The 23,253-nt window shown below is 36.5% G+C and overlaps 1 protein-coding gene across 1 annotated transcript in view; it reads left to right on the forward strand.

Moving 5' to 3' along the window:
- SLC2A13 (solute carrier family 2 member 13) overlaps nt 1–23,253 on the forward strand; it is a 387,878-nt gene that overhangs the window by 162,405 nt on the left and 202,220 nt on the right. The window contains exon 4 of the mRNA XM_025930431.2: nt 966–1,074. Within this exon, the coding sequence (XP_025786216.1) occupies nt 966–1,074 (109 nt within the window). The remainder of the gene's footprint in view (nt 1–965; nt 1,075–23,253) is intronic.

A 23,253-nucleotide genomic window follows, 5' to 3' on the forward strand; every position in this document is an offset into this window, starting at 1 on the left:
TAACAGCGGGAATACCATAGGTCCTGGGAGTCAACCCTGGCCCCATGAGGACACTGTATAGAATGCCTCTTCAAGCTAAGGTAAAGGTGTGCTTGAAGTACTTCTGGGACTAGAAAGGGCAGTTTTAATAATTATGCCCAGACCATAGACGTCAATAAGGTTAGTTATCTTACATATGACCTCTGTGGTTCATATCTGCAGCTTTCCAAAATTGATGTAGTGTTGTGACATAGAGACCAACGCATCTGTGACATTTGGAAAGCCCATTTGTATTTTAAAAAGATCACTGAATGCCCCTTAGGGAACTATTCAAAATCTAGAAAAAAATATATTTATATATATTTATACCCCTATGTAATTTTTTTCTTTTATTATCTTTTGGGTAGCATTTATTAACAGTATACACCATATAAACCATAACCAAGTCTGATACCTTGCCCAAATTTCTTAACTTTAATTGAATAGGTTGGAAAGAATTTTGTTACTTAAGTCAGATAAATTGGAATGAATTCTGTTCCTTGTTTAATTGTTTTTAATGAATGCCATTCTTTTGGTTGATTAAAGCAATTTGCCAGTGACTTTGTAAGTAGTCCCACATTGAATGGATTTTTAAATAATAATTGCCAAGAAAGTGGAAAAATGAAGAGTAGTTAATGCAGTTTGTAGGGATTTAAGGAAGAATAATTTCTGACAGTTCCAATTATGTAGGTCTTCCTAGAACCCATAAATTGCTTTAACTTCAGTTGTTCCTTGTTGCTTTTACAGCTTAAACTCAAGTATATACTAAATCTGTTTTAGAAAATACATCGTGCCCAGATTTCTGTAAAAGTATATACGTTCTATTTTATAATGCCCAGTTATGTTGACTTCACAGAGATTTGGGGAAATTAATCCTAATGGGAACAATGACTGTGGGAGCTGAAAATAATAGATGTGTCCTTCTTTTTCTTTCTTTTTTAAAAAAGCTGGACCTGTGATCTGCAGAATGCTGAGTTATCCCCCAACTCGCCGAGCTTTAATTGTGGGTTGTGGTCTGCAAATGTTCCAACAGCTCTCAGGCATTAACACCATCATGTATGTATTTCTTTCCTGGCTTTTTACTGAAAAGGAATTGTGAAGGAATTATTTTACATGGAAAAAAAAAAAAAAGAATAGGACTTTTGGTGTTTTGTTGTATTAATTGTGTAGGATCCTCCTTTTGGAAGATACTTTGCAATTTTTAATCCTGTCAATGTGTGGTTTAGAAGGAGGTGATTTATATTGTTATATTTTATTGCCTTATTTGATATCATAAATTTCTTCTTGTACATCATCTGGTACTTCCTTATATTCTGAGCTAATGAATGTATCATTTTCATAAGCCATTACTTGATGCTGGTTAGAAAGTGAAACAAAAGGGAATCATCTGGCCTTGCCAAGGATTAATGGGCATTCAGATTAACTAGTTTGTTTCTTTTGGGAGCAGTTACAATACAATGTGATGAAAACATTAATAGAAGATGTTTATTACCATCAGAATGGGAAGACACAAAAGTTTCATAATGTCTAGTTTCAGATTAATCCCCAAAGTTGTATGGGTTTGGGAGGTGGAGCAGGATGAATAGGTTGTAGCATGTTTCATTCATTCAACATTAAACACATTTTTTAATGGCCTATTTTATACGAGACACACAGGAATGAGTAAAGTAGACATGAATAAATTCACAGTTTAATATAGAATTTCAAATTGTGATAAGGGCTGGACAGGACTATTCCAGTCCTCCAGAGAAAAGACTTTTAAGATCCTAGGTAATACAACATGGGTTAGAGGAAAGTCATGAGTTTTGCCGAGAAATTAGTTGTTGGGTGAAAACCTGTTAAATCTTGGAAAATTCTCCCCCACAACCTATTGGCTAAAATTATTCACCAAAAAAATGCAAATCATGTAAAATTCAAATTTACTTGGTAAACCATTTGTATTTAGGACTCTTGATATCTTCCTTTGAAGTTACTTGGGATTATGTTTGTTTTCTGGATGAGGTGCACCACACTGGTTCTGTGTCTACCATCCTAAGTGTGGTGATGGAACAGAATTGTAATGAGGCTCATACTTTCAAATAATGCAGTGCAATGATATCCTATGTGAATATCTATTTTATCAACCCAACTTAAAATATATTCTCTGTTTCTGTTGTTTGTTCTGCCCTTTTCTAGGCATTTAAATTTGACAAAGTAAATTTTTGTTCTGCTTTATTGTATTCCTATAAAACATCATCAACAGAGCCAACTCTTATTGATGGGTAGTGGCTGAGGCCAGTGTGTTCCTAGTTGAAATGGCTGTCATAGTCCATTCACAGATATCTAGTGTAAACCATGATGATTAAGGTTTTTAATTTTTTAAAGTTTATTTTATTTTGAGAGAGAGTGAGAGAGATAGTGGGGAAGGGGCAGAGAGAGAGGGAGACAGAATCCCAAGCAAGCTCCGTGCTGCCAGAATAGAGCCCCATGTAGGGCTCCAACTCACGAATCATGAGCATGCCCTGAGCCGAAATCAAGAGTAGAATGCTTAAATGGCTGAGCCATCCAGGCACCCCAGGGTTTTCAGATTTTAATAAGGCATTTATTTCTCCAAATACTCAGTCTTTTCACAGTGAGATCAAGTGATATGAGTCTAAGAATCCTGATATTCCTTAAGATTTATGGTAGTCATTATGTGCTTTGCTTAGCACAAACTGTACATAATAGAGGTAGCATTGTCAAACAGCTTTTGCTTGCAGTTGAGTATTAATCCTGGAAAGTAGGAAGAATAAAATAAGGTAAATGATGGCTCAATTTAGATTGCTTCTACGTGATGCAAAACAGATGGCCAACTCCCTGAAGAAATTAATACGACATTTTAATGTCTGGAGGTTAGAGGGTTAGACACTTAAATGAAAGATGCCTATGATAAATAACTGCTGGTTATTCATAATACACAGTTTCAAACATTCATATTTTAAGCCCATAAAACTTAATGCAAATCTTTCATTATAACAGACTGCACTACTGTCATCATCTGGATGGAAGATGACTAATCTGGGAGTCATTCCTATAGTGTGTTATCCTTTACTCTTTCTAGTCTGTATTGGTGCGTGTGTCTTTCTCCATTCTTAAGATTCAGTAAATACTATCGTAAGTTTTGTTGCCTCTAATTTAAAATAATTTCTTAACTGGAATCTAGTAGTTTATGTTTTGTTTTTAGTAGAAAATATTAATTACGTATTTTTCTTATTTTAAAAAATGTCATTTTGTTAATTTGGAGTTCTGTTTTTATGGATATTCCATTATGTGTATTTCATTACTTTTTCTTTCCAGCTTTTTTCTGCTAAGTGGGAAATAAAGTAGGCAGTGCTCTTCAGTATTCACAGCCCAAACCTAATAATCTGTAGAAGTTGAAATCTTCTTACAAAGTCTGTCTTTCACCTGGAAGTTTGTGTGAAACTGAAATATGAGGTATTTTGTATTCTATCTCTCACCAAGAAAAGTTCATAGGAAGATCATATGGAAAGATACTGAAAGATAAATCATTCTTCCAGTTGCATTATATATCTTACCATGTTTAGTTTTGTCTGTTTTCCCTCATAGAATTTTTGTTTCTATCTCCTTGACCTATTTAGTATCCTACCTCAGTCAAGGAAATAGATTTTCTTCTCGTAATATTTAATTTTCACATCCTCTCCAATGAAAAAAAAATATTTTGTGTGTGTGTATGTCTAAGTATTTCTTATTCGTATAACTCGCATTTATATCCTAACCTATACCTTATCTGCTATCCTATCAAACAGTGAGCTTCTGAGTTCTTAAAAGCATTACATACTTTAGACACTACATTAAACTCTTAGAAGAAGCAATTTTCTAATAAGACTTTAATCACTTAATTTCAAAACATGTTGAATAGATTATTTTCTTTTCACAGTAGAGAAAGAACAGAGTACATGGAGTACTAGCTTTCCTAATATAAAAGTGTTGACATTATTGCACTATATCTCACAGACCAATAAAATATTTCCACATGTGTTAAAAAGGAGAGGAGTAATAGATGAAGTTGATGATGATTAACGTGGAGGAAACTTTCTTAAGAAACTCTCATTGTGATCTCTTCTAAGCTTCTACTTATAAAGTCAAGAAAATTTCCATTTCCTATCTAACAAATTTTATCTGGATGACTACTGATACTTGAACCCTTCCCACATTGTTATTACTACAGCCAAAATGTGTGTATATGTGGGAGGGAAAGAAGGAGAAGAAGTAAGAAAAATAAGGAAAACACCTGGCTGTTTAAAGGTTTGATAGCATGTTGCTTCTTTTGAGCAACTTATAAGCCGTATCTTGATACATTCTTATGAACATGTAATCAGTCCATCTTAGACGGGTGGGAGTTAACAGATTTTTACCTGGGAAGACCACCAAGTGGTTAAATGGCTCACTTTAAGGTTACACAGAAGATCAGTAGTAAAGAGGAGAAGGAAATCCAGAAATTTAAGCTTCTGAGTCAGCTTCAGGTAAAAACGATTGTGAGAGAATAGATTTCTTTCGGGTACTCTGTGCCAGTACTCTACTTTTAACCTATTCTTCTTTTAGATTAAGGTTCCAAGATTTCTCTCTTCCTACTCTTCCCTGTTCTACTAACTCAAAGTGGGAGTGGGAAATAGGCATTTATATTGAATGGGCAGTGATTCTTACTTCTGTAGCTGCATTCCCTTAATCCCCAGGTGATCTCTTCTTCTCTCATATTTACAAGAGATAATAAAGGATTTTGGAAAATATGCCCTTATAGTAATAATGTTAAGGGCTATCCTTCACTGAACATTAAATACCAGATATTCCTGTAGCATGCATTAACTCACTTAAATATTCACAGAAAATGAAAAAAATTAGGACAAAACTGCTAGCCCCTCTAATGGTATAATTATGTATTATGATCATGATAATAAACGTTTTTACCATGTTACATGTGTAACACTATAAAGTATTTTTATAGACACGATCTTTCCACATGTTCATAAATATCCTGTCAAGTAGAGCCAGTTCTTCTGTTTATTCTGTAGCTAAGGAGGCTAGGGCTTAACAAGTTAAATGACTTATTCATTGTCATCCAGTTAATAAGTTTTAGCAGTGAGGGTGGAACCCTGATTTTCTGACTCCAGATCACATGAACCACTCTAGTTTTAGAACACCTGAAATGCCCAGAGCTGACTGTTTAAAGCTTCTTTGGGGGTAATATAAGGTAAGAAATCAAAGTTAGTGGAACTCATTACCATCCAAGGATTAAAAAAGAATGTGGAATGATTGTGTGTATCCATCTCAGGAATCATAAAACTCATTACATTCTTTAATCTCCTGGTACCCAGTTAAGTAAAGCCTTTGCTTTCTACCCTTATCTAGAGTTCCTGGACAAGCCAGCCCAATCGATGACTGGGTGAGGCATTTATATTTGTTAATCATTTTCATTAATTTCATAAGGGCAGTATTTCTGTATCTGTTCCATTCTCATATTTTATCCTCAACAAACTCTCCTAGTATAAAAAATGATCATGCAGTCAGGAAACATGGTACAGCAAGCAGGCATGGGCAGATGGTGGTAAATGTAGAGACAAATAAAAGTGACAAGAAATAAGAGGAAAACAATAAGGATTTATGCATTCTCCTGTTGTAAATCGGAGCCAGAGGTGAGGTTTTGCTCTCGGAGATCTTCAGCAGGCAGGATGCATGGACCAAAGCATCTGCTCACTAATGTGAACATTCTTCTCTCTCCACCACCTCAGTCGGACTCTGAACATAATCCAGAAAAGCTGTTGAATGATAACATGCTTACCCCATTGAAATGCTTCAGGATGAGTGTATTTGTAGTCAGTTGTGTTCATTAGATGAAAGTGATTAAACAGATGAGAAATAGTGAAGGTTCAGGGTTCACTCCTTTGCAAGATGAGTTTAATGTGTTGGGAAGAATATTGGCCCAGGAATCAGGAGAGAATTAGTTTCAAAATCTGTCTCCACAGTGGGACTTTCGGCATGCCAGTTACTTGCCTTCATTCTAATTACCTGTCAAGTGAAGTAGATGAGCTTTAATGTACATTTGATGAGGAAAAATGGGGTTTCAAAAATGGAAGCTAAAACATTTGTATTTGAAACACTTTAAACCTTTCTTGTTTGGAAAGTTATCAGACTGCAGGAGATCAGTTTTAATCTAAAAAGAGAAAATGTATTTGGTAGACATAATTTTTGAAAGATTGGTTAAATGCTTGTCATTGTCCTAGATACGTAGCACCTTATTTGTTAAGACCACACTTTTATTTCCAAAGCATGTCTTTTTTAGAAGCACGATCTTGGTTATAGTTGACAGTGCTTTGCCCCAAGATTGTGTAGCAAGCCTGATGTGCGAGAACATGGCTTCCATAATGTAAGGGTAGGCTCAAGCTGAGTGAACTTCACTGGCCTCTCAAATCATGTACAAGGGAAAGGATGCAACTTCCACCTTTGGAGTCTAAGGCCATTTTTCATGACAGATCACTGTCACTGTCTTAATGTGCAAAACAAAGCATTCTCATCAGAGAAGCTCTAAACCCTCTAAACAGAAGGGCTTTCTAGTGTGTCTGTTTGCTTTCCATTTCCCTCTGTATATGTTGCACACCTGTCTTAGTTTGAGTTCTCCAAAACAGGCTCTAAGATCAAGAATTAGATGCAGGTGATTTGGGGGGGATGCTACCAAGAAACATGAGTAAGAGAGCAGGGAAAGTGTGGTAGGGTCTGGGATGCAGTGAAGCATCTCAGCTGATCTCAGTAAGCAGAGTTCAAATCCTGCTGAGGAATAGTGTAGAATGTGATTCAGCACTATTCCAGGAATACTTCTTCACCATCCCCAGTCCCTCAAGGTAGTGTCATGCCTACAGTCATTATTTGGTTCCCTGAGCAATCTCTCCTGGAGCCAGAGTTCTCAGGACCTAAGAAGAGAGACACAGTTTAACTAGAAATTGTCAGATTCTAGAGTGAGTTTCCATAACTAGAGGACAGTCAGAGAGGGGCCAAGAGCATATGGGGCAGGGCATTAAGAGCATCTGTTTAAAATCTTGCTGTGTCTCCAAATATGTATAAAAATAAGTTCACACAATATGGATATGGCCTTTCTTAGTGTCTTTCCACGGTTATAGCAAATTTATTTTTAGTGGAAAAAAAGTCACTAACCATACAAAAAGTAAGTAATAAAAGTTTCATAAGAAATGAGAATATATTTCCTTGAATATTATTATTTTTTGGAGGTTTTTTATATAATTCATGAATAATTTTGTCTCGTCATAGGAATCTTAAAACTAAAGTATTCATTTATTCCTTCAACCAGCATTTCCTATATTATTGATAGAGCTTCAAACATAATTCTTGTCATTGAGAAATCTTTATTCTACCAGCAATTAGACACAAATACTTACCACACAGCATTATAAAAGCCACGTTAATATGTTGTTAGGAACACTGTGTATGGAAAGACTAGTTTTACCTGGAACATGAAGAGGACATATATAAGTGATTTTTTTTGATACGTTTTTAAAATTTCTTTACATGCCTTTGTTTTCTGGCCAGAAACGTGATGTATCAAATATGAACACAACGTTTGGTGTTCGATCTGACTTTGAATCCAAACCTGGTACACTTGCTGTGTAAGCACTACATGCTGTTTTAATTTCTCAGAGTCTCAGTGATCTGGAAATCCAGAATAATACTTTTACGATGATTAAATGAAAATAGTATGTATGGTTCAGGCCCATGGGAGGCACTGGGTCCATGCAAGCTTCATTTCTGCTCAGCATGTATTGCATTTTGTAAATTCAGGGAATTTGTGGAAAGCAGGGACATCCCGCAGTTAATGCATCCTCTTTGGCCCATGCCCATTAATCCAGGATTTAAGCCATCCTCTGTAGATAGAAAATTGTTATAATATTCTTTCATTCATGTCTCTGTTTTCAGAATATAGAAAGAAATCATAGTAGTGTTTTTCTTGTAACTCACAGATACGGTAGGAGTGTTGTCCACTTCAGTATTAGGGGTGTTCTTTTTATCTGAAGTTTAAGTCAGGGAGAAAAGACCTCAGTGACTTTTGAGTGATCAGAGCTAATATACCTCACATGGCCTCACTTGTGGTTTACATCAAAAAATGGTCATATCCTTTTGCATGCTTTCTGAATCAGATGTGAGTTTTAAGGTTCTGTGGCAATTAATGGAAATTTATCTCCGTGGTTTGTTAACGTATCAACAACTAAGATTCTGGGTTCCCCAGGACATCTTCAGTAATATAAAAACATGAGTTCTTTGCCTACCCTTTCTCTGAGTACTGCTTTGCTGAAAGGTAAGTAGATGAAATCGAGATGCTGTTAATAAGTTGAAATAACAACATGAAATCCAAGGCTGTACCCTAAGAAATAGGCTTGCTGTGTCCATAAAGTGAAACCTTGCCCCCCCACCCCCAAATCATAGGTAAATTTGAGAGTAACCAGTCTGGGTAATTCCAGGTGTAGACTATTAAAAACTTGTAGAGATGTTCACTTCTTTCTTCATTCTTTAAACAAGTGGGTAGAAGGCACTCTGCTAGGGACTAGAGATACATAGTAGGACTTAGCCCATCCCCAGGGAACTTTGGTCTTTTCCCCCTCATCCTTAAAAGAACATGCTGCCACCTGTCTTGAAAAGTTCCTTTGGGGGCGCCTGGGTGGCGCAGTCGGTTGAGCCTCCGACTTCAGCCAGGTCATGATCTCGGGGTCCGTGGGTTCGAGCCCCGCGTCGGGCTCTGGGCTGATGGCTCAGAGCCTGGAGCCTGTTTCCGATTCTGTGTCTCCCTCTCTCTCTGCCCCTCCCCCGTTCATGCTCTGTCTCTCTCTCTGTCCCAAAAATAAATAAACGTTGAAAAAAAAAAAATTCAAAAAAAAAAAAAAAAAAAAAAAAAGAAAAGTTCCTTTGAAGATGAAAGGAGGCAGCAAAATGACTGCCATAGGAGATAGTCAGATGGTATTGGGGGGGGTTGATTCTCCTTGCCACACTTGTATTTGTTGTCCACTCAGTAAGTGAGCTGTCTAGGCTCTCCTCACTTGGTCATGGTTCTTTTAAAATGTTTCCTTTGTTGGCACATCACAGCATGATATCTTGAGTCTCCTTCATGACTTTGCCTACTTGCTTTGTTCCTTAATGTGGGTGCTCCCCAGACCTTGGCTTATAGATCTGCTGGAGATTTCATCCTCTCTCATGGTTTTGATGACCATCTACATGTGAGGGATGACCCGAATCCACATTTCTACATCAGAACTGCTCTGAGATACACAATTATATCCAACTACTGGACATTTTTACTTGGATATCCTACTCTCACCAGTGTCCATATGTACAAAACCAAATGCCTATAATTTCTCTCCAGTTTTCCCTTTCCTGTAATCCCCATTGCAGTGAGGTGGGTGCCCAAGACACTATATGGGAGCTCACCCTTGTAAATACAACAATTGCAATTTCCTTCACTTTTACTTCCTGAACATCTCTTCTATCCTTTCTATTTGCTTTATTTTCATTATATGTCTGAGTTCAGGCTCTGCTTTAGTCAGGGTTCATTGTATTTGCAAACACCAGAATCCCATTCAAATCTAGCTTAAGGAAAATAAGGGAGTTTGCAGTAAGAATTAGAGACTAAAGGCAGGAAATGTAGCTGGGCCTACAAAGGGGCTGAATCCAGAAGCTAGAGAGTCACTTGCTCAGCCTCTGTGTCCACATGGTACTTTGTCCTTGCTTTTCTCTGGCTGAATGCATCCTCTTCCTCCTTTCTTTTTGAGATCTTCCTCTGGGTTTTTGTTGTTGTTGTTGTTGTTCATATTTGGTCACACCCTGCCACATAACTTTAAATGTACTTCTGAGTTCAAGAATCCACAATTAATTGACTGGAGTTGTCTCAATTCTTAATTCCTAAGAGAGAAAAATCAAGGTAGACCTACCCTAGCTCACGTATGTGAGGCCAGGGGCTGGGCAACACTGTAGGAAGAGACTCAGAGGATTTTTCTGCCTTAACTCTCACCTCCTTCATTCTGTCCTTATCTCTGCCTGTGAATTTTCTGAAACAAAGTCAAATCCTATCCCTTCTTGACTTAAAAATCATTAGTAGTTCCCACCGCTTTCAGCTCAAAGTCTAGAGCCTTTCATGTCCTGACTTTTGTCCGTCTTTGCATGCCCTGTGTCCAGCCACTTCCCACACACTATACCTCCTGCTATACTGAATATCCTGTACCTCTGGTGATGCTTAAAACGAATCCAGGCCTCAGTGCCTTCGTACATACCATTCTCCCAGGCCTAAATATCCAGCTTACCCTAAAAGAAGTTAAACTCAGGTTACATGCCATCTGCCTGCCTCCCTGGGCTGATTTATATGATCCTCTATAGCACTCTGAGTAGATAATTGTCATAACAGCTATTATGCTTTATTATAACTGCAGATTTATTTTTCCCTAAGGAGCATACAGACAGTAAAATTTCCCTCCTTGAAGTACTCCCCAGGGAGAGCCAGCTAGATTTTAGTTACTGCTTTTTTTTTTTTTTTTTTTTTCCTTCATTCTGTTTGTAGTCAGGGTCATAGCCTAGTGTTACAATTGGATCTATTTTGGCCTGACTATGTGAAAATCTTTGTAACTTCTGGTTTTCATTTGTTGCAGTTATGGTCTTAGGAGAACCACAGCTACAGCACTCAAGATTTGAGAACAGGATCTTCCAAAACCACTGCCAAATGAGTCCTGACCTTTAGAATCAGTGACAAACTGCAACGGCATTACTAGTGATTTGTAGTACTAGATGAATACTCTTTAAGTTTAGTTTGGGTTTCAACAGTGAAGATCCATGGCAACAATTCTGCAAGTTAGATGTCTTGGTTCCTTCTTTCTTAGGGCAACGGGAAAGCTAAGTTAGTGACTGCTATCCAAGTTTGTGATTATGCTTCCTGTGACTGATAGAATTGCAGGATTTCAAATGCTATTAAGCTGCTCAATGCAGAGACAGATAGTCTGATGACATGTCATTTGTGGCAGGGAGAAAAATGAACAGTGTCTCTTGATGGAACATCTTCATTTATTTTGATAAGATTATTTTGTACTGGGCAGATTAAAATATACAGAACTAAATATAAGGTGCTCCTATTTCCATTTCTGGAAAAACGCACAGTACCAGAAAACACAAAATGTATAAAGTAGATTTAACTATGCAGTTTTAACTTTAGTTTCCTACACAGAAGTAACAGCCTCCTCACGGATTCTTCTCGTGAGCTTCTTCACCTTAAGGCTCTCTTCTCAGCCATTTATCATAAATATATTTAAGGAATTTAATCACATATCTAAGACTATTTGCAAGAACTAAACTTGGCCCCGAGGTATGTTTTCTTAGGAAAGTGCAGAATTTTTGCACTTGTTACATTTTACATTGAGGTTCAGATTTCAGGGGACCATTTTGCTTCGTGGAGTATATGTGTTCTCTGTCCACATTCCCTGCCACTCCCCACAGCCAGGCCCCATCAAGGCTTTTGAGGTGGTGCCACCTGCCCTAAGGAATCAACATTCAGCTAATATTCTGCTTAGAACTTTCCCCATACATATCCTGTTCAGGGCTGGGCCAGGATGAGGGCAGACAATTAGACTGGTTTAATTTTAGGAATAGAAATATAATGCAGTCATTACAACAGTAGCTGTGGACATTAGTAAAATGTTCAGCCTCATTTTTTGCCCCCAAGACCTTTATTTCACATTACAAAAAAAAAAGAAAGAAAGAAAAGAAAAATTTTGAGGCTAAGTGATGAGACTGCCATTTGCCAACACCTTCCTGTCACTTTTATCAGCTAAGAAGGAGTATGTTATACCTGACTTTGGAATCAGACAGACCAACATATTTAATAATATGGTTAGGTAAATGAGATGCCATATTTAAGGTACTCCAATGTGACTAACTCATAGCAGTTTATTATTTATTACATTATTATTTTATTTAGCATCAGTCAGACCTGGAGTCAGATTTTGTTAGATTTCCTGACCTATTGTTCTGCGTTCAGTGACTTACAGCTACTCTGAATCTCAGCTTCCTTATGTACAAACGGGATATAACCTGCCATTCAGAGTGGTTTTGGTTTCCCTCATTCATACCCATCTCTTGAGTGGCACTGCTAAGTTGTTCCAAAGTATAGGAATCCTCTCTGGTTTTCTTTCTTCTTGCTCCCCACATCCTGTCCTCTAGGGAGTAAGCTCCAAACTGTAAGAGAGGCACGAGACACTTCTCACAGGGGGATCCAGGAGATATTTTAAATTTGTGAGGGAAACACAGACATGCTCAGACCACTACTGTTAGGTAGTCTGTACCTTAATAAGCCGAACCATTAGGTATTTCTTTTGGCTTATGGGTGAAAAAAATTACTGAGATATGAAGGGTTCCATGAAGCAAGAAAGACTAGGAACTTCAGCTCTTACATCTATCCTTCCCCTTATCTTCATCTTCCCTACTACCAGCCATCCTTGCCGTCATGGCCTCTTACTCATGTATGGCTATAGACCATCTCCTAACTGGTCTTCCATTGCCATGTATACCCTCCATAAGTCAGTCTCCACAGAACAGCAAGAATGGCATTTGAAAAATAAAAAGATCTTAATGCTCCATTACTCAAAAACTTCTAGTAGCTTTCTACCACACTTCAATTCAACCTAGCTCTTGGCCATGGCCCACAGACTGCCCATCTGGCTCCCGTTTTGTCCATCGTCCTCATCTCCTGTCCCTTTCCCCACCCCAGTCACTAGGTCTCAGCCGCACCAGCTTTTTTTCTTTTCTTTCATCTGTTTCTCAAACTCTACAAGTTTGTTGCCATCATAGAGACTTTGTGGTTGCTTTTATTCTGGCTGGAAAGATCTTCTTCCAGATCTTCCCTGTGGCTGATTCCTTCTCAATTGTGTCTAAATTTAAATGTCACCACCTCCGGGGCGCCTGGGTGGCGCAGTCGGTTAAGCGTCCGACTTCAGCCAGGTCACGATCTCGCGGTCCGTGAGTTCGAGCCCTGCGTCGGGCTCTGGGCTGATGGCTCAGAGCCTGGAGCCTGTTTCCGATTCTGTGTCTCCCTCTCTCTCTGCCCCTCCCCCGTTCATGCTCTGTCTCTCTCTGTCCCAAAAATAAATAAACGTTGAAAAAAAAAATTAATAAAAAAAAAAAAACAAATATTAAATGTCACCACCTCAACATAGGCCTTGACCCTGTTCTAAAATAGCCCCCTCCTTTTCATCTGTGTCACTGCATTTTCTTCTTTATAGTATTTATGATGGCGTAAAATTATCTTCTTTTACTTCATTATGTTCTGTGAGAGGAGAGCCCTCATCGATCTTGTTCCTTTTTTTTTTTTTTAATGTTTATTCATTTTTGAGAGAAAGAGACACAGAATGTGAGCAGGAGAGGGTCAGAGAGAGAGGGAGACACAGAATCGATGCAGGCTCCAGACTCTGAACTGTCAGCACAAAGCCTGATGCGGGGCTCCAACCCACATTAACTGACTGAGCCACCCAGGCACCGCCAGTCTTGTTCCTTTTTTGAAGTGTGCCCAGCACATAATTGCCCTCAGAAAATATTGGAGATGCAAACAAATGCTGTTGTGTTTCCCTTCTTCAGAACCAGAAGATGTCATTGATGATTATGTGCACATTGCTGCTTTTTTATCATGAAGTCTTGCTGAAATTTTGAAAGATGAAGGGGGTTATTTTAAGCCTTGGATCATTTATTAATCTTTCTTCAGCAGTCAGCAAAAGAAATGTAGTCCTACTGTACTTTACGTTTATCTGAAGTGCCTGACTTTTCTTAATCCTTAGTAAAACATTAAAAAATGGAGAGAAAAAAATCCCTTTTCTATTTCCTTCTTAACCTGAGTCTCTGTAGATTCTCACAGTTGGAGAAATCAGAATCATCCTTGTAATACCACTCATTTCATTAAAACTCAGAACTGAAACCAGCATGGAAGAAAGGAGTTGATACAGCCTTTGGGTTTTTCCTTTCACCTGTAACAGGAAATGAATGAACTAGATTGCCAAATTATATTGTTCAGGGTCTGTTTGTAGTTCAGCTGGATGAAACTTTTTTGGTAAAGGAAAGAAAAGGATAGCTACTTGATTAATAGAATGAGGACGCTATTCATTAACCTCAGTAAAATGGCAATATTGTAATAGTAGAGTATTTTATACAATAAACTGAAACTGTAGGAATATTTTCATTATTAGGACAATGCAAACAAGTAAATTTGGATAAGCATATATAATTGTAGATGTTTATATTCCAGCTGTTTGTTTTGTGAGTGTGTCTCTCCTTGACTCTTTACAGAGTCTGCTTCTAACTTACTCATTGTCTGTTTGCTAAGAATATAAAGTTGAGTTGAAAAATTGTGAGTCATTTCCTAGTAGAAACAGTATGTTAAGCTGGTACACAAATTTCTTTATGCCTTACCATATCTGAAATATTGGAACAATCTTATCATTGCTGTTATGGGAAAACTTCCAAGTTACAACTCAAGATTCCAAGTATGTTCTCCCTCAGCCCCAGAATTCCCAGGTGGGAGTGGAATGAAACTGCAGAGATGTTCAGGGGACCCAGGGTTCTCAAGGTGCAGCTGTGGGTATGTGTAGGTGCCAGACCCTGCTGGGAGGTGAATGGGCTCAGGAGAGATGGGGTGGCAACTGCCAAGGCATCAGCAAGGGCAGCTGTAGTGATGAGAACTCCGGTCATACTAGAGTGTTCATTTCTCCCCTGGTAGGGGCAGAAGGAAGTACAGATGGCATGGTGGTCCTGACATTGACTGTCAGAGATGAAGGTGGTGAAAGATCATTCCTATATATGAGCTGTTTGTACGTTGCATGTTTGTACATAAGTAAATGTTCCTAATATGGATTTATTAATTGATAATTCAGATGATTTCTAAAATCAGAAAAGCTTAAATAGCTAGTGCTTCTCAGTATGAATCAGAGTAATACAGTATTTGTTTCCACGTGTTCATTAGAAACCCAATTTGTGTGTTAATTTGGTGATTAAAATTACATTGCAGCTTCTGTTGCATGTGTTTAATGTTTCAACAACCAGGAAAAAAAATGTTGGTTAGCTGGTTATTTTGATGGTAGAATATGAATCCAATGGCTTGCCAGATGTGAAGATTGATCTATTCAGCACAGTAAAGCAGGTTTTGTATTTTGCTATTTTTAACTTGTTTCTTCCCCCCTTCAATAAACAATGGGCTATACACTTGAAGTTGAGTCATTCATGTGGGTTAAAAAGGTCACTGGCTTGTTTTAAGGTATTGATATTTTTAATTTCAGTTTTTGTATTTATACAAAAGTGAAGGTATTATACAGTTTATCAGTACAAGCCATAGTCCCTGCTACTCCCTTCCTCTACCTAAAGTTTTGCTCTCCAGAGGCAGTTACTTTACTTTGTTTAGGTATTTCCTTTTATAATAACATCTGTATTTCTAAATAATAAATATGTAATTTTTTTATTGACTTTGATTTTTGAAATTCTGAGTGACTTTACATTATGGAAGATGAAATACTTCTTCCAACCACTGCCCCTCACCATTCACATTCACAACCCCCCCCAATTATATCTCAAGTTTGTGGATTAACTAATATTTATCGTTTTCATCATTATGACTACATAAGTAGGGTTTCCAGCTGAGCGACTCAGCATGCTGCGATTACATGGACTCGACATTTGTGCTGCACATCTTCTGCTTGCTACTCTGGTGACATGCTCCACCCTTCACCTTAGCCTGTGCCCTGGAGCCAGACCCCAGGCACTAAATACATTTCTCGCAACAGTTGTTTCTCCTCTCTAGTAAATAATTGCCTCCTTCTTTAATTTGCTCAGTGTTCAATGTACCCCTCCTTAATGCTTTCCACACACTCCTCAGTGGAAGTGTAAAACCCCAGTGAGAAACATCAGGAAATCCATCCTTGTGATTCACTTCCCCTCCCCTCGTCTTTCTTGCAGCCCTTCCTCCTGCCGCATCTATTATCCTGGTCCCTTCTGATCTGGACGCTCTCTGCACCTGGCTGTAGAACGCTCTCTACTTCTCTTCTGGTTAACTTCCCCGTTTGCTGGATCCCCTGTCCTCTTGTTAGCCTCACTCCTTTTTTTTTTTTTTTTTTTTTTTTTTTTTGGTGGTTCTTATTCTACAGTAGTTGCCTGTGAAAAGCTCAGTGGGGAGTAAAAAAAATTGAGACCGCGACATCTTTTTTTCTGTCCTCAGACTTGATTGTTGTTCTCCCTCAGAAGGTTTAAGGCCATCGACTTTGATTTTCAGATTGTGCCTTCCAGCTGGCCTTCACTGTGCCTGCTGTCCTCAAACCTTGCTTGTTCACTGTCTCTGCACAGTAAATGTCCTCTCCGTTCCAGGTGTTGGATGGGTAAGAGCTCTGGGAGGGAGACAAGGGTTCTGACTGACTGTTGCAGAGATTTCCAACCAGTCCTCTTGTTTTTAGTCCCTGAGATACCTAGTACCTCCAGTTCTTGAACTTTTGTGGAGTTTTGTCATGTAAATTATCTTGCTTCTTGCTGGCTTCCTCCATTTGCTCTGCTGTTTTAGGCAAGTTACCCCTTGTCTATCCTCGTTCCATTGTTCAAAACTTTTATCCTTGCATGCTTTAAAATTTTTTAATTTTTTGATAGTTATTTGATGGAGAGGGTGACAAATTAAAGCTGCTGAGTTTAACTGGACATCTTTCATAAGCTATTTAAAAATATTAAGAGGCAAAATATAGTCAAGTTTGAAATTAAAATGCTTGTTTGAAATAAAAAAGTTTTTTAACTAAATTAATTTTTTTTTATTTTAATTTTTAAATTGCATCTGTACAGTGGAGAATCTAGCATTTTGGCTCTGTTTTATCTATTCCTCATTGATTAAAAGAAGCACTCTTGGTCCCACCAATCACACAGAATAATGCAAGCAGAGCCTGAGTGGAGGATTGACAGGTTCTCAAATTAAACCAGTAAATTTACATATTAGAAGTAACATGGATTTACTGTGTGGACTCCTCTAATAGGAGAAAGAGTAAGATTTTTCACCCAATCTAACAAGCCTAAATTGGGTCAAAGCCTACCAAATACTAGTGCTCTGAAATTAAATATTTTTCTGATATATGTAATATCTAGCATTTTTTTGATTTTTGAAATGGAAAAAGATTTTATTTGGACAAAACATGTTTTCCTTTATAGAGATAACATTGCTATAGAAAAGAATCTAAATGAAGGGACATAAGTAACAAATTCTTAAATGCCTACCAGGCTCTTGTTACTAGAAATTTAATTCATTTTCAGTAACACATGCATTTGATACTAAGCCTACAGTTACACATATGATTTAATTTCTACTATTATTTAATGGATTTGTGTTCACTTTACTCAAAGTGATTCATTTAATCATGTGTGTTTCAGGGACTTGAAGAGTATGTGCTGTTTATCTCTGTATTCCACATTTCCATAGAAGTTCAATAAATGTTGAAATAAAGCAGCCACATTTTATATATCTAGCATAGTGGTTTCAACATACTGAAGCTTAATAAATTTGTCAGATTAATCAAAGATTATCCTTAACTTTTCTAAATGTCCCTTAAAATCTTTGAATATGAAATAGACTAGGTTTAGCCAAGTTACTATAGCATTATATAAATACTTCTTGATTTTAAAAAGCAGTTTTTAGAGTAGTGATAGCAAATGAATGTTTTCTTGTTTTAAAAAGATAAATTCTAACAGTGTAGGCTGCATATAATGAATATACTATTTGAAGTATTTAACATTTTATTAAATTTAATAGAGCATGAAATCCTGAACTAACTTGTATTATTTCATATTTAGCGGTGTGTGTATGTGTGTGTGTGTGTGTGTGTGTGTAAGAGAGCAAGCACCCATGCACATAGAGAAAGGGCAAAGGGAGAGAAAGTGAGGGAGAATCTTAAGGCTCTTCGCTCAGCGTGGAGTGGGACACTGGCCTTGATCCCAAAACCCTGGGATCATGACCTGATCTGAAATCAACAGTTGGGTGCTCAACTGACTGAGCCACCCCCATAGGGTTTTATATTTTAAATGACAGGAGGGGAAGCCAGGGTTATGCTTTGATTAATGTATTTATGCTCTTTCCAGATACATTTTAATTCCTATGACTCCAGTTTCCAATAATTAACTTTGTATTTAATTGTTATTCTATAGCTAAATGAAAAATCTTAAACTTCGCAAGTATTTGAGGGCTAGGGATCAAAGGTAGCAGTAAAGTTGTGAAATTTAAGATTTTAAAAATTCTCATGGGGCGCCTGGGTGGCTCAGTCGGTTAAGCGGCCGACTTTGGCTCAGGTCATGATCTCGCGGTCCGTGAGTTCGAGCCCCGCGTCGGGCTCTGTGCTGACAGCTCAGAGCCTGGAGCCTGTTTCAGATTCTGTGTCTCCCTCTCTCTGACCCTCCCCTGTTCATGCTCTGTCTCTCCCTGTCTCAAAAATAAATAAAACGTTAAAAAAAATTTAAAAAAAAGATTTTAAAAATTCTGTAAAATGCACAAAATGTAGTGGAGCATTTCATGAAGACATTGGGAGGGAAACATTATTACTGGACCCACTAGACCATTTGATTTTGATACATGAACTAAAGACTTTTGGCCGACAAGAATCTTACCTGTTTAAAATGCTTAGTGCAGAGTCTGTTACGGTTCCATTAATGTGTGAACAAACTAAATGCTTTGGTTCTGAAGGTACTATTCATTATGTAATGACACCTTGATGGCTGTATTAGCCAAGCAGCTTTTCTCCATTAGATAGCATCAGGAAGAGTTGTTTCTGTATAATGAAACCTCTAAAAAAAACTTCATGTTTAAAGTTAGAGCTATATTTAGTTTATAAAACTGTAAGGATAGTTGTATTATCTATTGAATTAATGACCTGGTTGTTAAAATACTGGTGAGAGATCTGCCAAAATACTAAAAGCAGTTTATAGAACAGTGTTACATGTCTTACTCATTGAAGATGCTGACCATGCAATTCATATTTCTGCTCCCATTTCTGTAAATGTCAGAACCATATAAATGTGTTTGGGTTTTTAAAATTCCTCATAATAAGATTTTCTATATTGTTTCCTGCTAGCGCTTCTTATAGCCATATGCCTGTGAATCTCAAGCCTCTAAACCTGAGTCTTACGTGTAGGATGGTCTTAAAAACTGATTTAAAGGAATATTAATCACTTCCTCAGAGTACTTATCAGTTACTCTTTTATAAAATATCATTAAATATAAATTTAATATTTATAAAATATTTAAAAGTAAATATAAAATGCTAAATACTAAAAGGACAATTTAAATACAAAGGATTATTATATACATACTTTAATAATTGAGGAAAATTTATCATGCTCTGAGGGACATTTTCTTTCTCACTGTTTTAATGTTCTCAACAGTATTTGAGTTTTCTTCAACAAATTCCGAACAACCCACTCTTGAGTATTTTAAGTGTTTAATCAAGCAAATAAAGAAGTTCACCAAATCTATGCCCAGATGAAATAATAGGCTTCATTTTTATTTTGGAATCTGTTCTTTTCATGAAGGATTACATAGGATATTCCAATAATTGGGTGAAAGCCACTAAGAAATTAATACAGGTAACTTAAAACAGGAAAATTATTTACTTTATATTAAACTCTGTACTACTAAGAAAGATTGGTAAATATTGATAACTGACTTAAATGTGATATTAGCTGATTCAGTTTTAAATGCTTTAAACAGACTTTTCACATTCAATTTAATTTACCATTCATTTTCTATGTAATAAAACTGAAGGATATTCTGAAAGAATAAATATGCATTTGACTTTATTAAATCATTGAGTCCTCCATGATAAGAATCTAATTAAAATGCAGCTTTTCTAAAGTAATGGTTTTGGGTTTTTTTTTTTTTTTTTCTCATTAATATTTGGTAGACCAAATGATTCATCACTGGAATGATCCAGATGTTGGAGTTATTACATAATTTTAAATTTTAAATTTTAATTTAAAGCACCTATTAAAACTGTTCCTAGAGAGATGTACAATAATATGTTTGTAATGGGTGAAAAGACTGGGAATCTCAAGAAAGAAATAGGAACTATGAAGAAGAACTGAATGTATAGTTTGCAACTGAAAAATACAGTACCAGAAGTAAAAAAAAAAAAAAAAAAAAAAATACTGGCTGGGCTTAAACAGCCAGTAATGAAATAGCAGAATGAAGACGATAAAAAATCATCCAATCTGAAGAAGAGAGAGAAAAACTTTTTTTAAAGTGAAGAGAGCTTCAGATCATGGGATACAATTTCAAAATGTCTAACACATGGATAAATGGAATCTGGGTGGAAAAGAGTGGAGCAGGAAAAGCAAGTTGAAGAAATAATGGCAGAAAAACCCATCAAATTAGAAGACACAAATTTGCAGATTTATAGTTTCAACAGTCTCAATAACCTGTTTGGTTTGTATGTTGTTGAGTTTTAAGGTAACTCTATATATTCTGGATATTAATCTCTTATCAGATATATGATTTGCAAGTATTTTCTTGCATTCCGTGGGTTGTCTTTTTACTTTATTAATATATTCATGATACGCAAAATTTTAAAGTTTTATGGAGCCCAGTTTATTTACTTTTTCTTTTGTTGCTTGTGTCTTTGGTGTCATATCTAAGAAATCATCACCAGATCCAGTGTCATGAAGCTTTTGCCTTCTTTTCTCCTATAAGTTTTATAGGTTTAGGTGTTACATGTAGGGCTTTGATCCATTTTGAGTTGATTTTTTTTATACAGTTTTAGGTAAGAATCCAATTTTTTTCTTTTGCATGTGGGTATCCAGTTTTTCCAGCACCATTTGTTGAGAAGACTGTTAAGGTTCCATATGAATCTTAAGAAGTTTCTATTTCTGCAAAATACATCATTTAGATTTTGATAGGAATTTCAGTGAATCCGTAGATCACTTTGGGTAGTGTCGATGTCTTAACAATATTAAGTCTTCCAATCCATGAACATGAGATGTTTCCATTTATTTATGTCTTCTTTAATTTCTTTTAGAAAAAAAAATATAGTTTCCATTGTAAGTCTTTGGTTAAGTTAGTTCCTAAATATTTTGTTCTTTTTGATGCTGTTGTACATGGATATTTTTGTAATTTTCCTTCAGATTGTTCATTTTCGATATATAGAAATGCAGTGATTTTTGTTCATTAGCTTTATATACTGCTATTTAGCTGAACTCATTTATTAGTTCTAAAAGAGTTTTTGTGAAAATCTGTAGGGTTTTCTACATGTCATATTTGAAGAGAGATCATTTTATTTATTTATTTCCAATTTGTATGCTTTTATTTCTTTTTCTTGTCTAATTGCTTTGACTAGAATTTTCAGTACTGTGTTGAATAGGACAGAAAGCAAGCATCCTTGCCTTCTTCCTTATTTTATAGGAAAAGCTTTTTGTCTTTCACCATTGAGTATGATGTTCACCGTAGGGTTTTCTGTAGTTTTTATTATCTTAAGATAGTTTTCTTTTTCTAGTTTTTTGAGTGCTTTTATCATGAAATATTGGTGAATTTTCTCAAATGCTTTTCCTACATCAGTTGAGATGATTGTTTTTTTCTTTTCATTTTGTTTATATGGCATATTACTTTGATTTCCATAAGTTGAAACATTCTTACATTTCAGTAATAAGTCTTCTTGTTCACGGAGTATAATCCTTTTAATATGCTGCTGATTTTGGTTTGCCAGTATTTTGTTGAGGATTTTTGCCTCTATGTTCATAAAGAATATTAGTCTTCAGTTGTCTTATAGTTTGTCTGGCTTTAGCATATGGGTAGTGGTGGCCTTATAGGACGTATTAGAATATATTTCCTCCTTTTCAGTTTATGCTAAACTTTGAGATGGATATGTATTAGTTTTTTAATTTGTTGGTAGAATTCATCAGTGAAGCCATTGAGTCTTGGGCTTGTCTTAGACCAGAGATTTTTTTCATTACTGCTTCCATCATCTTGCTAGTTATAAGTCTATTCAGATACTCTATTTCTTTGAGATTTAGTCTTCCTAGGTTTTGTGATTCTAGGAACTTGTTTATTTCGTCTGGGTTATCTAGTTTGTTGGCATAGAACTGTTCATAATACTCTCTTATAATGTTTTACTTCTGTAGTACTGGTAGTAATGTCCCCACTTTTGTTTCTGATTTCAGTAATTTGAGTTTTCTCTTTCTCTTAGTCCATGTCAATTTTGTTGATCTTTTCGAAGAACTAAATTTTAATTTCATTGCGTTTTCTCTGTTGTTTTTTCTGCTCTCTACTTTCCCTCTCTTCTAATCTCAATTATTTCCCTTCCTCTGCTAGCTTTTGATTTACTTCTTTTTCTAGTTCCAAAGATTTGGAATCTTTCTTGTTTTTTTTTACTGCAAGTATTTATAGCTCTAAATTTCCTTTTTAACACCGCTTTTGCTGTGTCCCATATGTTTTGGTATGTATGTTGTATCTTCCTTTTTGTTTTTAAGTAGTTTCTAATTTCTCGTTTGGTTTCTTCACTGATCTATTGGTTGCTTAAGAATGTGTTGTTTAATTTCTACAAATGTGTGAATTTTCCACTTTTATTTCTGTTATTGTTTTTTTTGTTAATTTTTTTTTTTAACGCTTATTTTATTTTTGAGACAAGAGAGAGACAGAGCATGAATGGGGGAGGGTCAGAGAGAGAGGGAGACACAGAATCCGAAACAGGCTCCAGGCTCTGAGCTGTCAGCACAGAGCCCAACATGGGGCTCGAACTCACGGACCGTGAGATTGTGACCTGAGCTGAAGCCGGTGCTCAACCGACTGAGCCACCCAGGCGCCCCTGTTATTGTTTTTTAAAATTCATCCTGTTGAGGTCATAGAAGATACTTTGTATAATATTTATTTTTAAATCAGTTAAGAGTTACTTGGTGCCCTATCATGTGGTCTGTCCTGTAAAACGTCATTTGTACACATGAGAAGAATATATATTCTCTGTTGGATAAAGTGTTTTGTATATGTCTGTTAGGTCTAGTTGGTTTATTGTGTCTTTTTTCCTTACTTACCTTCTGTCTGTTCCATTATTAAAGGAAAGCGTCGAAGTCTCCAGATTGAGGTATAGCTATGTCTGTGAAGAGTATTCTTGAGGAAGATGAAAATAATGAAAATTCTTTTTTTTAAGTTTATTTATTTATTCTGACAGAGAGAGAGCATGAGCA

Source organism: Puma concolor, chromosome B4, assembly GCF_028749965.1.
Source record: "Puma concolor isolate L17-30 chromosome B4, mPumCon1.1.hap2, whole genome shotgun sequence".
NCBI lineage: Eukaryota > Metazoa > Chordata > Mammalia > Carnivora > Felidae > Puma > Puma concolor.